The 14736-nt window shown below is 32.7% G+C and overlaps 1 protein-coding gene across 6 annotated transcripts in view; it reads right to left on the bottom strand.

Annotated features, from left to right (window-relative positions):
* The window catches only part of LOC117317873 (myosin light chain kinase, smooth muscle-like), a 132184-nt gene that overhangs the window by 107043 nt on the left and 10405 nt on the right, over positions 1-14736 (bottom strand). For 5 of the 6 annotated variants that reach the window (XM_033872834.1, XM_033872838.1, XM_033872839.1 and 2 more), the window contains 3 exons: positions 12800-12947; positions 12401-12539; positions 10923-10973 (listed from right to left, as the gene is read on the bottom strand). In XM_033872834.1, the coding sequence (XP_033728725.1) occupies positions 10923-10973; positions 12401-12539; positions 12800-12947 (338 nt within the window). The remainder of the gene's footprint in view (positions 1-10922; positions 10974-12400; positions 12540-12799; positions 12948-14736) is intronic. The other variant, XM_033872836.1, reaches the window with a different exon arrangement.

The raw sequence follows: 14736 nt of genomic DNA, 5'->3' as shown, positions 1-14736 counted from the left end.
CCACTAACAAACCAACAAACCCACTTACTGGTGACGCTTGAGATATGTTGTGATTTATGACCTCTCCAAATTAATTGGAGAATATTAATTGAGAAAGGAATCCTGTAAGTACCGTGTACCTTAATTCGTAGGAAATTTTGTGGAATGAGGTGCCTGTCATTATCCATATTTCTCCCTCAGGTAGTACATTTTCTGATATGGAAATTTTTTTTAATTACATAACCTTAGTTTTCAATTTTGAAGCCCTTGGCATGTGGCCCAGGTTAATTAGTAATATATATAATGAGCAGGAAGTGTCAGAAGTATCTAATTGGCCTGGCTCCATAACAAAAAAAAAAACCCTAATTTCAACTGGCAAGTTTGTAATTTAAATATGCATGCAAAATGTTTATAGGTTCCTTAAATCATTGATAAAAATGGGGAACGTGATTTGTCTGAAGGTTCAAGTCTATCATGTAAAAAAACATAAATTAGAATTATAAATACTGATAAAAATGTTTTGCATCTGATACAACAGACGGTTCCTGTCAATCAAAAATGCACTTTTAAATGTTTAAGATAAAATGGTATATCTATGTATGTAAATGAATGTAAGACTTGTTTTATATATAGATATAAATAATGACCAGACCACAAGTATACTGGCCTAATAGCATGTTACTAACTGATAAAGTGAGACATTCTATCAGGAAAATGAAATTCATTATCTATCCACGAAAACTGACTTGCCCCACTAAACTTTTAAACACAAAATTAATGGTTAATTCAATTAAATCAAACAGATAATTAAGTAAAAATTTCAGTAGAAAAATTGAAATTTCTTTGATAAAAAAAATCTAAAATAGAGTGTTATCTTCCCAAAAAGATTTTTGTGACATTTATTTAAATGTTTGCTAAGAAATATAATTGGTAATTGAAAAAAGTAATTATGCATTTTGTATTATCATAATGTATTGATTAAAGTCTTTCGGATTGTAAAGTAACAAATCCTAGTGGATTTTTATAAAAAATACGATAAATCATTAACTTTAAGAAACATATTTTTATTATTTGAAATCTTCTAGGGGAGGAATTTCTTATAAATTGACTTCCATTATATATCTGCTTAAAAAATTATCCTTGACAAATCTTTGAACACCTTTTTAACGACCGGAAACATTGACTCATTAGTATAGATTAGAGAATTTATACAACCCAGGTGATTTCATTGTACAGGTAAATAATTCTTGTTAAAGGTATGATCAGTCAAAGGAAATTTCACACCTTTTAACATTGAGCTCATTCTTAAAGGCAGGTGATATATTAAGTTAAGTCTTTGTGCAAAGTGTACTAGGGGAGCTATTTATTGCAATTCTCTATTTGAAAGTGTAGACGATAAAAAAAATCAAAGGAACAGGTAGTACCAGCAAATTAAAGCTACTTAAAATCGTAAACTAGAATCGTGACCTGATCTGTGTCATAAAAATGTTTCGAAGGAGTGGTAGGAGCTACTTACACCCAAACCAGAGTCAGAGGCAAGCTTGAGGGGTTAATTATAACTTTACTACTATGAATGTCCCCAGATAATATCTCTTTTGTCCCAGACATCTCAAAAGAGACACAAATATTCGAGATCCCGCGATTATGAGTTATAGCTTGAATCTGTGGTCTAGACAAAGTAGTTAACAAAATTGGAAGCGTGGCCACTTGTCGTTTATGATGTCACTAAACTTAACCAGATTTCACGGTTAACAGAACATACACAAGGTTTGTTATATTCCTATTCAAAAAAAGATTAACACTTCCGATTACTCATAAAACGTTTAGGTGATTCTGATTTTATCTCTGATAATGATAAGTGATTACAACTGTCTTAACATGACGTAAACTTTCATTCATAATCATTATTAATGTCAGTGAATTGAATGAAATTCTTAACCTACTAATATCCTTTAAATGATCGAATATTTTAATATGACTTTTTGGTTTAGACTTATCACTCAACCGATTACTCAAGTCTCCAATAAACTTGATGTATGGCAGACAGAATCATAATCTTATGCTGACTTCTAGAGTTAAAATATCCAAATTTATTATCAATCTTTTCATCTGATGTATATATGACAACTGGCTGGTCAGTATATCCCTCCCCTTACTGCACCCCATGTAGATTCATAGAGTATTAAGTACATTTTTAATAAGAAAGATCTGCGTCACACGATTATGATACATAATGCTGATTTAAATTACTCAGTGACAAATCAAGTCAAGATTTGGGACCACCTCCTTTTCGTCATTTACCAATAAACAGATATGTCTCTATAATTGCATACTTTTGGCTTCTCAGCCTTTGATGAGAATCAGACTATTTTAACATCTCAAGTCACCATCCTGGCTTGTGCAAGAGCCAAGATGTTGACTTGAGAAGTGAAAAGAACCTATTCCCTCATAAAGAGCTTAAAGAAGCCGAAAAATTGGAATAATAGAGACAAATGTTTGTTTATTTGTTACATACTGGTAGTTTTTCCCCTTTATTTGGAATCCATTAACTCATGCATGCATATGCAAATTTGGAAAACTTTCCTTAGCAAGTTAACATTTAATTGAACATTCTTCACTTGGCAATTCTTAATTGAAAGTATTTATTAGTTTTATTTTTATTATTAGTTTTCCAGTTTCTGAAGTTCAACTTTGCTTTTAACTTATAAATTTGTTATATATTAATTGATATACTTCATATGTAATATACATGTGAAATAAATATAGAACATACAAGAAAAAAACCCCTCTGAATGAGAAACTTTACACTTTCATGAAACATGCAAGTCAAACCCTTCAGATACATGTGAAATAAGGAAACTACATGTACCTTATATCAACAATGCCTGCCCAGAAATAAACATAAAAGTCACAGAGCTCAGGTTGTTCATTTGGACATTCTTGTCTTAAATCAGTCAGCACACACTTTAGGTATGCATGAGGAAATGGGCCAAGGACATTTATCTTATACTAAATCAAGTATTATCTGGCAGAAATATGTTACCATGTCAGAGTTATAACTCTTGAAGAAAAATAAGACTAAATGCTCAAAGGAGCTCCTACAAGATGTGGCTGAAATGTTTATTGTCTATTTAGCTCCTGTGAGAAGTGGCTGAAAATATTTATTGATTAAAATTATATTATATTTTTATGAACATTTCTTATAAATATATAAAGCTCACAGAATACTGGTATGTCCCAATACACTATTAACAATCACATGAAGTACATCTAATCCCTGGGTGATGTCAGGGCAGAAATATTTTTCTCTAAAGCACAGTTCATTGTCATATTGTCCTCAGTCAAGGTCCTTTGCAAATTATATTTTGAACTCTGTCAAAAAAACAATCATAGAGAAAGAATGCTTGACCATCATAACATCCCCCAAATATTGTTAATGGACTCTTCCTTCATTGATGTTATACATGAGGAAGAGAATAATGAGGGGAAGAAGGTTGTCAAGGTTATTATATAAATAAATTGTCTAGAGGTTGATAGCCTGTGTAACTAACCACGCTAGCAGATATGAATTAGTATTAGCGGAAAATTAGACAAATACATGGTTTCTTATTTACAGACAGTGCACCTTATCCATTCATATTTTTGCACGTTTATATATATATCACAAACATGTGATAGTTAGAAAGCAAACTGGCATTTGTTTGTTTCCTTGCCAGAGAAACTTGTGTGACTGTCCGAATATCAGCTCATATCCTCTGGTGAAGTTAAATGATAAGGTCATAACTATAAAAGGTACTCGAATAAAAATAAACAGGTTTGCTTTCCTCTTGTTTTACATCCTTTAACAACCATATGGTCATTTCTGGAACACACAATATATAAAAGATTTTTACAGTGGAAGAGCTTTCAGATGTATCTACAAATTTTATTACAGTTATTTCTAATAAGCTTGATATCGTTTTCAGATTACCAGGTATACTTTATTTACCTAAAGAACTATTCTACCATTACAAATTATGGGTTTTAGTTAAGTTGTCTCCCCTTAAATAGGGGAGATAACTTATTTGACATTGTTCCCTGTTTATATTTTTTTTCTCTAAAGTTCATCAAATTCCCTAAACCATTTCTTTTGGTTACTAATTAATCAAGATTCCATAGAACCCTTTTCGATTAAATACCGCGGTATTGCCATTTTCTTTTTTGTCAAGGCTGCAAAGTGTTTGGATCAATAAGAATAATTTTATTATAATTTGTAATATCACATTTTAATAACATCTGTAAATTCTTAACAACCTGACAACAAAATATGTCTACTGATACCACTCCTACAACATTATCCCTTAGATAATGTGACTGTCCTGAGTTTTGACTGACCACAAGGTGACCATCAGATACCTAGGGCTATAATTACATACATAAACTGACCACTATCTCCTCCCCCTGACCACCACTGGACATTAATTTCAAGCCTTATCACCTACACCACTAAACAGCCTATCTGATTATATACTAGTAATTACCCATTATCCTATAGCCTGAATTACAGGGTTCTGTCTCCATAACGACCAACAGGTATCTATTTGTACAAAAAATTGATAAATTCAACAGGAGCGTGTATAGTGACAAAGAAAACGGGTATGTTATGGTCATTTTGAGGTCAAATGTTTGGTCAAGGATAAGTGAAAATTATAGATCAATGCAGATGTTCAGCCCTCCTTCCTTTTAAGATTGGGCAAAGAAAAGTAAACTATTAAGGGTATCATCACTATTGACTCCTATCCAAACAAGCTTCCCCTACCAAAATCAATTACTCCACATAATTTATAATTAAACTATGGTTAAGTGAATTTTATATTGAATTGGGTGTACTTATTGACCTCAGAATTTAATCCCTGTCAATGAAGAATTACAAAGGTATTTTATTGATGAACGTTTCTTTATCAAATAAAAGAACTCAGAATTTTGACCTTGATGTTTGGATCTAATATCAAGGTATAAGAAGTATTTATATATAATGACCTTAATGACTCAGAATTATCTTTTTTTTTGGGGGTCAAAAATCGGTTTTGATTGATGATGTCTATAACAAATATTATAATGCCATGCTGTGACTTTTCTTGAACTTTGTCATCTGCCAAACTTTAAAATGACAAATATACTTCCCTAAAAAATTGCCCTTGAAAGATGATATGATATTATACCACTCCATGCCATTGTCCAATTACAGACAAATATGTCGTAGATGAGCATGTCAAGGACCTAAAATTGATTGTCTCTTAACATAAGTAATCTCCTTTTTAACACAGGTTTAGGTGGTCTCTTAACAGAGGTAACCTCTTTAACACAGGTGGTCTCTTAACAGAGGTAACCACTTTAATACAGGTCTCTTAACAGAGGTAACCTCTTTAACACAGGTCTCTTAACAGAGGTAACCTCTTTAACACAGGTCTCTGAACAGAGGTAACCTCTTTAACACAGGTCTCTTAACAGAGGTAACCTCTTTAACACAGGAGGTCTCTGAACAGAGGTAACCTCTTTAACACAGGAGGTCTCTTAACAGAGGTAACCTCTTTAACACAGGAGGTCTCTGAACAGAGGTAACCTCTTTAACACAGGTCTCTTAACAGAGGTAACCTCTTTAACACAGGAGGTCTCTGAACAGAGGTAACCTCTTTAACACAGGTCTCTTAACAGAGGTAACCTCTTTAACACAGGAGGTCTCTTAACAGAGGTAACCACTTTAATACAGGAGGTCTCTTAACAGAGGTAACCTCTTTAACACAGGTCTCTTAACAGAGGTAACCTCTTTAACACAGATGGTCTCTTAACAGAGGTAACCTCTTTAACACAGGAGGTCTCTGAACAGAGGTAACCTCTTTAACACAGGTCTCTGAACAGAGGTAACCTCTTTAACACAGGTCTCTTAACAGAGGTTACCACTTTAACACAGGAGGTCTATTAACAGAGGTTACCTCTTTAACACAGGTCTCTTAACAGAGGTGATTTTTTTAAAAGAGGTAGTCTATCTACAGAGGTGTTCACTTTACAGAGGTGGTCTCTTTACAAAAGTGGCCACTTAACAGAGATGGTCTTTTAACAGAGATGGTCAGTTAACAGAGATTGTTTCCAAAGAAATAGTTTCTTGACAGTGGTCCCTTAATAGAAATGATCTGATATACAGGTGATGGTCTCTACTTACAGAGTATCAATATATGTTGTGTTTTCCAGGTAATGGTTTTAGGAAGAGAAAGCTGATTTGGTTTCTCAAACAAATTAGAATGTGCTTTTTATCAGCGGTATTACTAGGAATCGACATACATCACATCACATGTCTGAGTTAATGATAAAATTCTCCATTTCAGCTGATGTGAAAGAGACACCTTTTAATTATCATGATACATCCATCTGTCTGCCAAGATTTACTAATATCACTTCCTAAAATAGCTGTACAGCCCCTCCCTGGGACCTGAGAGCAGGTCATAAGGAAACTAGTGACCATAATTCTTTCACATCTCACTAGATTTCCCGGTTCATCTGAAACATCCCATCACTTGAAAGTTTGCCAGCATCAGTTTCTGTACCATTCAGCTTGGCAGTGTATTTATGTATACTTTAGTCTATAATTATATCATTGTTATTAGAAGAGCATGGGAAACAATTCTGGCTCATCAATAGTTGTCCAGGGTCATCAGAATGTTTGTATAGAACATGTGTTTCACTAATACACATTCACAGCTTCAGTGACCTGCTAAGTCAGGTCATAAATATGCTTGAGTTTGTACATATATCTATCAGTTAATGGACCAAACCTGTGGGCATACTTGTCATACCTGTACTAATTAGCTATCTACCTGGTGTGTTATTGTACTAGGACCACTGGCTACAGGTGAGACCAATGAATCACAGATACTGTCCGAACTGACCACAAACAAGTCAGCTGGACATTCAATAAACATTTCCTACCTGCTTCTGTAGTCTCAGTATATAAAAGTATGTTGTATACATGTACTAAAGTATGTAGTATATAGATAGTTATAGTATATACGTATCCGCTAGTCCAAAGCACTAAATACTCAATCAATTTTTGCTTGGAGCAAGGAAAACCTTAACAAAAGTTTGAGATATATACACACTATCATATGCCCTTGCTTGCTCTGACTTTTATTTAGAAAATAAACAACACCGATCTCAATTCAAAAACAACTCTAAAGCCTGTAAAATGTTGTCTCAAAATTCAGAATGGTTGAGAAAATTGCAAACACGGCTTTTGACCTCGAATTCCATTTCATTATTGTTATCCTATAAAAAGACTCCATGCAAAGGAGTATCTCAAATCAATAATATCGACTGAAAAACTGATAAATAATGTGTGTGACTTTATTAGCCCACTATATATAAACAAGTAAAACCTAACGTACAACAAAATTAACATCCCTCTAAAATATTATACACCCGTCCTTGGTGTGTATTCGACCAAGGACATCCTTCCTTCCTTCCTTCCTTCCTTCCTTCAATCTTTCCTTTATTTACACCTAAACATATACACTTTCCTGAATCTGTTTCTCGTTAACTCAAATTGTGACCAAAATGGACATGATTCACCTCAATTAATTACATTGTAACTTACAAATCCAAAACTTCAATGTACTACTCAAATTCCATATGTATGGAAACTCAAGTCTCATTATCAGACGAGGCTGTCAGAAGTTTGCCTAGGTTCTGACACATTGAAGCGTGTACCTTGATTAAGTGCCCTCCTCATAACCTTACTGAATATTAAGTTGGAGCCTTCCAGTACTCTTTTTATATCTCTAACGAAGAAGAGTTCTTTTTTCTAACTTAGAGTTTCTTCTTAATATACACTTTAAAAGAGTTATACAAACTTATATAATATGTTTTTTTTATAAATTTCCTTTCCTTAAACTAGAAAATGTCTGCAAGATGTAAATGCACCTGCTGCCACTTGACATCCCGAAACACAGCTTGGTGAGGAGGGGGACATACAAAAAGGACACGACTCAATTGTAATAGCGTTCAATCTCAGGACATTTTGAATATGAACCCCCCCCCCCCCCCCCCCCCACGTGCTTGCTTGAAGGATTCTGATGACCGACATTTCAGCGTAATAGGAGTACCTAATTGAATTTCATGTCTGCAAACTGCATAACACCCTTTCCTCATAATCAATAGCTGGTGTGAAGACATTCTATGCGATATACATCACTGGGGTTTTAAATCCCAGTTTAAAGGCAGGTGGTCTTGTATCCCGTTGATCTAAATGAGTTTACACAAATCTTCAAGTCTTTAACATTGGGCAATAGTCCTAGGAACACAAATTTGTTTACAAATAAACAATTAAGGGCTTCCTAAGGGAAATCGCACAAATAAAAACAAACGATTAAAAGGTTAAATTTTTATAATTTCATTTTAAAAAAAATCATAACATCCATTTTGGATAGGCTGACCCATAAAATGAACACAACAATTCATTAAAATTAGAAATATCTTTCATTTTTATATGTTCCCTGATGGGCCTTAATTTAGAGTTAAATAAATACATTTAAACTGGATATCTAACAGATTATTTTGTTATTGAATTAGTGCTGAAATTTATACCTGTGATAAAAGGACATCTTCAGGACGGATCAAATATCAGCAGACTAATTGTCACATAACAAAACAGGACAGTTCACCGATTTCGTCGCTTGTAAAATTTTCAAGCAGCAATATAAGATGTTAGAGATTACCCGTGTATATGTGTCTGGAATTCAGACTTAATCGTATTTAATAGGGTATATAATATACTAAACAAGGTCACATAAATGTTTGTTTTATATATATTTGCTACTTGTTACATCAACACAGTGTATGTCAGGGTCAGCGAGATGTTTATTTAGTGATTTTAACACCACAGGGCTGTTCAGCAAACGCCCTGATAAGAATATTTTTTATTATCTAAACATGTACATTGTTGTCAGGAGAATCATCCTATCTCATACATCGCTTCGTATATGAATCATGTATCATACGCATATCCACGAGTTATCTTAAACTTATCACAAGAACTGCATATACAAAGTGCTTTTCGTATCTCTGACAAATGCCGAAATGTGCATGTCACTTTCCAATGATACGTACAATAATGCAATACACATTTCCTGTTAAAGATGCATATCAGGATTCATCATATATACCAGGAAAACTTGTGACTGTAAGTGTATATATGGGAGGTAACTTTACACCGAGAAAACTTGTGACTGTAAGTGCATGGGAGGTAACATTTCATCAGGAAATGATGAGCTTTTCTCATTTATGACAAATCAAATTCATATTTCAGTTCTTCTGGGAACTTTTTATTCAAATGAATCATATGTACATTTGTATCATTTCACCAATAAACTTTTTACGCTCTAAACATGCATCATATGTTTGTTTGTCCTGAAAAAAAAAGGTAAAAAAAAAATATTTTGTGAAACCTTGTTATACTGCCACCATACTGGGTTTGGGGGTTGATGTTTGGGGGGGGGGGGGGGGGGGGGGGCATTGAAACACATTGGTGGTGAAGATGGGCAGTAGATTATGAACATATGGCATTATATCAAGGTTTTATTTAATGATTTTGTTACTTTGAGGTGGTACTTCATAAAAATGATTGTGCATTATATCAAGGTTTTATTGTATAAAACACCGAAATATATATATATAAAAAAAAATACAATTTGTTATCAATATTTCGTCACTGTACAAGTAAACAACAACAATTTTAAATGGTGACAAAATTAACAAACATCATCAGACAAAACAACAATTAGCGAGGTGCAATGTCAGTAATCCCGATGTTTACACCAAAGGGTTATTGTTATCACATCCATTGTCTAACATCATTTTATTGGCTAACATTAGTCATGCTATGAATAATGAATCTAGTCTAAGTATATATATATTCCTTAAATATATATAAAAAAAAGTCGCTTAAGGCCACACAAATAAGATGTACGTTTTCAAAAAAGAGTCACACATTTTTGAAGATAATGAAATATGTATATATATTCAGATATTTGTACATTGTAGAAATCTCTGAAGTAAAGTTTGTCAGAAATATTTTGATAGATGAGATATCCAAGTCATAATCTTAGTATATGTAACAAAAAAATAAACATCTGAACAAATCTGACCTTGCCAAAATTATTTCCAATATTCTAATTTAAAATTAAGAAAGCAAGAAAAAGAAATCATAAATCCATCATATCTGTTTTGTATATGAAAGTCTGAAGAATGGAAAAAAGAAATTATTTGCTTTTAGTTTGTGTGGCCTTAAAAGATACAGAAATCCCTTGATGAGGCGACCATCAGATTTGATATTTATAGCCGAGAAGGATGAAGATTTATAGTTACTGGGATGTCATGTGACTACAAAGAAAACCCCTTATTCATCATGATCAGTGCTAGATTTTATCACAAACAAAAGAAGTACAATTTTCAGCTAATGTTATATATATTAATGGACATTAAAAGGTATGATATTTAAATTCTAATCACAAAAATAAATAGCTGGAAATAAAAAATAAATAAAAATAAAAATAAATAAATAAATATTAAAAATTAAACATATTTTTAAAAACTTTATAGTTACTGAATATGCCCATTAAATTTAATGTGTCATATCATAGATGCTCTGTATATATGTGTGATGATCGCCAGTATAGGGATTTGTGTAGAGTGCTTGAGTGCTATGGGAACAGTTCTGCTAGAGTTATCTCCCTTACTTATCCTTAAAATATGATTACCAGCGGTATTTTAATGAAAACAATTACTGGAAAAGGTTAAAAAAAAAATTGGAAGAGCAGGAAAAATGAGAGATAACTATAAATAACACCAGATAAAAAGGGAGATAACTCCGTTTTAGTCCCTGTTATGTGCTACGGAGATGAGAATTGTCTTACCACGACTATAAGTTGATGATGACATGGAAGCAGAGTCATAGGATAGAGTGTCTGAGGAGGAAAATCGACAAAAAAGGATGACAGATTGCCACAAGGACAAACACAGACGATGGTATCCGACTGAGAGTCAAAGTCGTAATACCAAGCAAAGACAGGGTTAAAGATTCAGGTGAAAACACAGCTTTTTATTCAAAGAGTTCAAATACAAAAGAAGATATATTTTTTGAAAAACAGATTTATAAATATAAAAAGATAATGTTTTTTAGAAAAAGGTTTATAGATTTAGAAAGTTTATGACAGCATTAATATTTACTAAGTGTGGCTGCCAGCACAAAGACAAAGGTTAACTATGATAGAAGGAATATGTTTCAAAGGAAAGTTAAGAAATATCTTGAAATAAGATACTTAAGTGATGGTAAGATTTTAGTTTATATAATCAAGTAAAACTACATTGGAAGTAGAATCTCTATAGAGTGTAACTACAGTCATCATAATCAAATCTATAAAATGCACACTTTGCTTAAAAAAAAAATCCACTAAATCTTGTGTAACATCATCAGCATTAAGTTACAAATTAATGGTACTTTTTATCAATTTAATATCTTTGCTAGATTAATAAAGGGAATATTTACATGCTAGTACATTAAAGTATGAAAATTAATATTCAGACAAATAAAATTTTATAATACATAATTTCAATTTGTTTTAAGAATTAATATCTACAAATTTCAAATGTTACTTAAAGCACAACCTGCTAAATTCATTAAATACTACAGATTAATAATGTGTACATAAATATAAAATAAAAACAGAAAATAAACATATGTGTATATATAAAATTCTATTTCTAAAAGGATTTATAAATAATTATTCAAATATACATCGAGATCACTTTTGCAACTTTCAGTTGGAAGATTAATATAGACTAAATATCACAACCTCTCTCAATATCTATATATAAATATGTTTACATATTATAAATACTTTTCATCTATTGTTTAATTCCTTAATAATAGAATGTAGAATAACCTGTTTCTATTTAATGGACATACATGCATTTTAAATAATATAAATAATTATTACAGATATAAGAATGATTACATAAAACCAGATTTTTAAACCCTTTATGGACAAATAATAAAGGTTTATATTTGTTCTATAGACATCCTGATATTGTGATATAGGTAAATTCATCACGTGAACAATTTATTTATAGACCAGTTAAGTAGCAAGACTGGAAATGGATTTTTGTTTACATATCATTTAGATTGACAATACAATATATGCTTTCTTGTTTACATATTGTTTATATGGACAATTGAGTTTTTGTTTAAATATTGTTTAGATGGACAGATTCTTTGTTTATATATTGTTTAGATGGACAATAGATTTTTTGTTTATGTCAATATTTACAAATGCGAGTGAAACAACGGCAAGCTATACAATGATGTGATGAGATATAGCTTTTTAGCGCCTACCTTCCACAAGGAGTTGGCATGACGCAGTTGCCTCCCCTAGTGAGTTAACGGCCTTACAGATGTATCGGCCCTCGTCTTCGGGGAAAACTTCGGCGATTGTCAGTCGACACTTGTTTCCTATGGTACTGATCTGAAAATCCTGTAAATCCAAATAATAGTATAACTCTTTAACAGAATTTTAATTGATTTTTTCAAATTTGATAAAAAATTTTTTTTTAAAACAATAGACAAACCTATCCGATAAATGCTATCAGGTTTTTATTTTAGAAAACATTAATCCTAGAAAAAGTTCAGTGTTTGTTACGGTAATAAAGATATTAGATATTTTTTATTAATGTTACTCCACCACTTTTTTTTTATATGAATATGATTGGGCAGGGTGGATCATTAATTCCTTACCTGACTGTCAAGGATTTCACGTTTGTCTTTGTGCCAGGTCATTTGTGGGCGTGGCAGTCCAGTAACCTCACACTCCAGGGTCACTTCCTCTCCGTCTTTACAGTAAATGTCCCTCAACTGGCTCGTAAACTTTGGTTTTGTCTCCTCACTGTAAAATCAGAAATAAAACATGTGTACTAGCTGGTAAACTGAAAAATAATATACCTGTCTAACACTGAGAAAGTCTTATATCGGAAACCTGTCTAATCCGACACCAAATGACCTCTCTAATCTGACACATAGAATCTGTAATTTGATACACAATAATCTCTCTAATTTGACATGTGGGCTCTATAATTTGATCCACAAAAACCTCTCTGATCTGACATGGGGAATCTAAAATTTGATCCACAATAACCTCTCTAATATGACATGTGAACTCTAAGCTAATGGACAATAACCTCTATAATCCGACATGTGGACTCTAAGTTAATACACAATAACCTCTATAATATGACATGTGAACTCTAAGCTAATGGACAATAACCTCTATAATCTGACATGTGAACTCTAAGTTAATACACAATAACCTCTATAATCTGACATGTGGACTCTAAGCTAATACACAATAACCTCTATAATCTGACATGTGGACTCTAAGCTAATGGACAATAACCTCTATAATCTGACATGTGAACTCTAAGTTAATACACAATTATCTCTCTAATCTGACATGTGGACTCTAAGTTAATAGACAATAACCTCTGTAATCTGACATGTGAACTCTAAGTTAATGGACAATAACCTCTATAATCTGTCATGTGAACTCTAAGTTAATACACAATAACCTCTATAATCTGTCATGTGGACTCTAAGTTAATGGACAATAACCTCTGTAATCTGACATGTGGACTCTAAGCTAATAGACAATAACCTCTATAATCTGTCATGTGAACTCTAAGTTAATACACAATAACCTCTATAATCTGTCATGTGGACTCTAAGTTAATAGACAATAACCTCTATAATCTGACATGTGGACTCTAAGCTAATAGACAATAACCTCTATAATCTGTCATGTGGACTCTAAGCTAATACACAATAACCTCTATAATCTGACATGTGAACTCTAAGTTAATGGACAATAACCTCTGTAATCTGACATGTGGACTCTAAGCTAATGGACAATAACCTCTATAATCTGACATGTGAACTCTAAGTTAACCCTTTAAGCCCTGATGATGCATTAATGCATCACCGGGCCGGGGCCGAATGATGCATTAATGCATCACCGTGCCGGGGCCGAATGATGCATTAATGCATCACGGAAGTAGATTTTTTTCTGCTTTTTTTTGAAGTGATGATACAGCGATTTAAATAATCATGACTGATTCTTACTTGAATGAGATAATGTTTGGCAATAAATAATGAAATTAACAATACGTAACACAACTTTAGATGTCTAAATTTACGTATAACGTCCTACTTGTTTTAAACTTCTGCTCTCGAGAACTTCCGGTTGGACGGGAGCGAGTAAACAACTGATTCCCGAAAAAATATATAACGAATCTAGTTTTTTGTCCTGTGTAATAAAGCTGGGAATGTTCAGGACAGTTTGCAATATGTATTTAAATTGACGTTTTGTACAAATGGTTCACATATTCGTGAATTAAAAACACAGAAACAACGATACGTTTGATTAATTGAATGAACCACTGGTGCATCACGTCAGCGGCGCGGCAGTGTCTGCCAACTCGCTAGCTTTTATGATCAAATCTCCACCATCTATCAAAGACATCGTTCCAAAACTACTTGCATGGTTTTATATGTATGTTTCATTGTATTTCTGTTGATACTTTATCGGGAAAACGAGCTAATAATTCGGATTTTTAACACAAACAGAAGACAGAGTATTCTAATTTTAGTAACACAGATCATGATCACATGACCATATCTTA

Source organism: Pecten maximus, chromosome 19 (assembly GCF_902652985.1).
Source record: "Pecten maximus chromosome 19, xPecMax1.1, whole genome shotgun sequence".
Classification (NCBI taxonomy): domain Eukaryota; kingdom Metazoa; phylum Mollusca; class Bivalvia; order Pectinida; family Pectinidae; genus Pecten; species Pecten maximus.
Note: the sequence above shows the minus strand (reverse complement) of the source record. Positions and strands in the feature narration are given on the sequence as shown.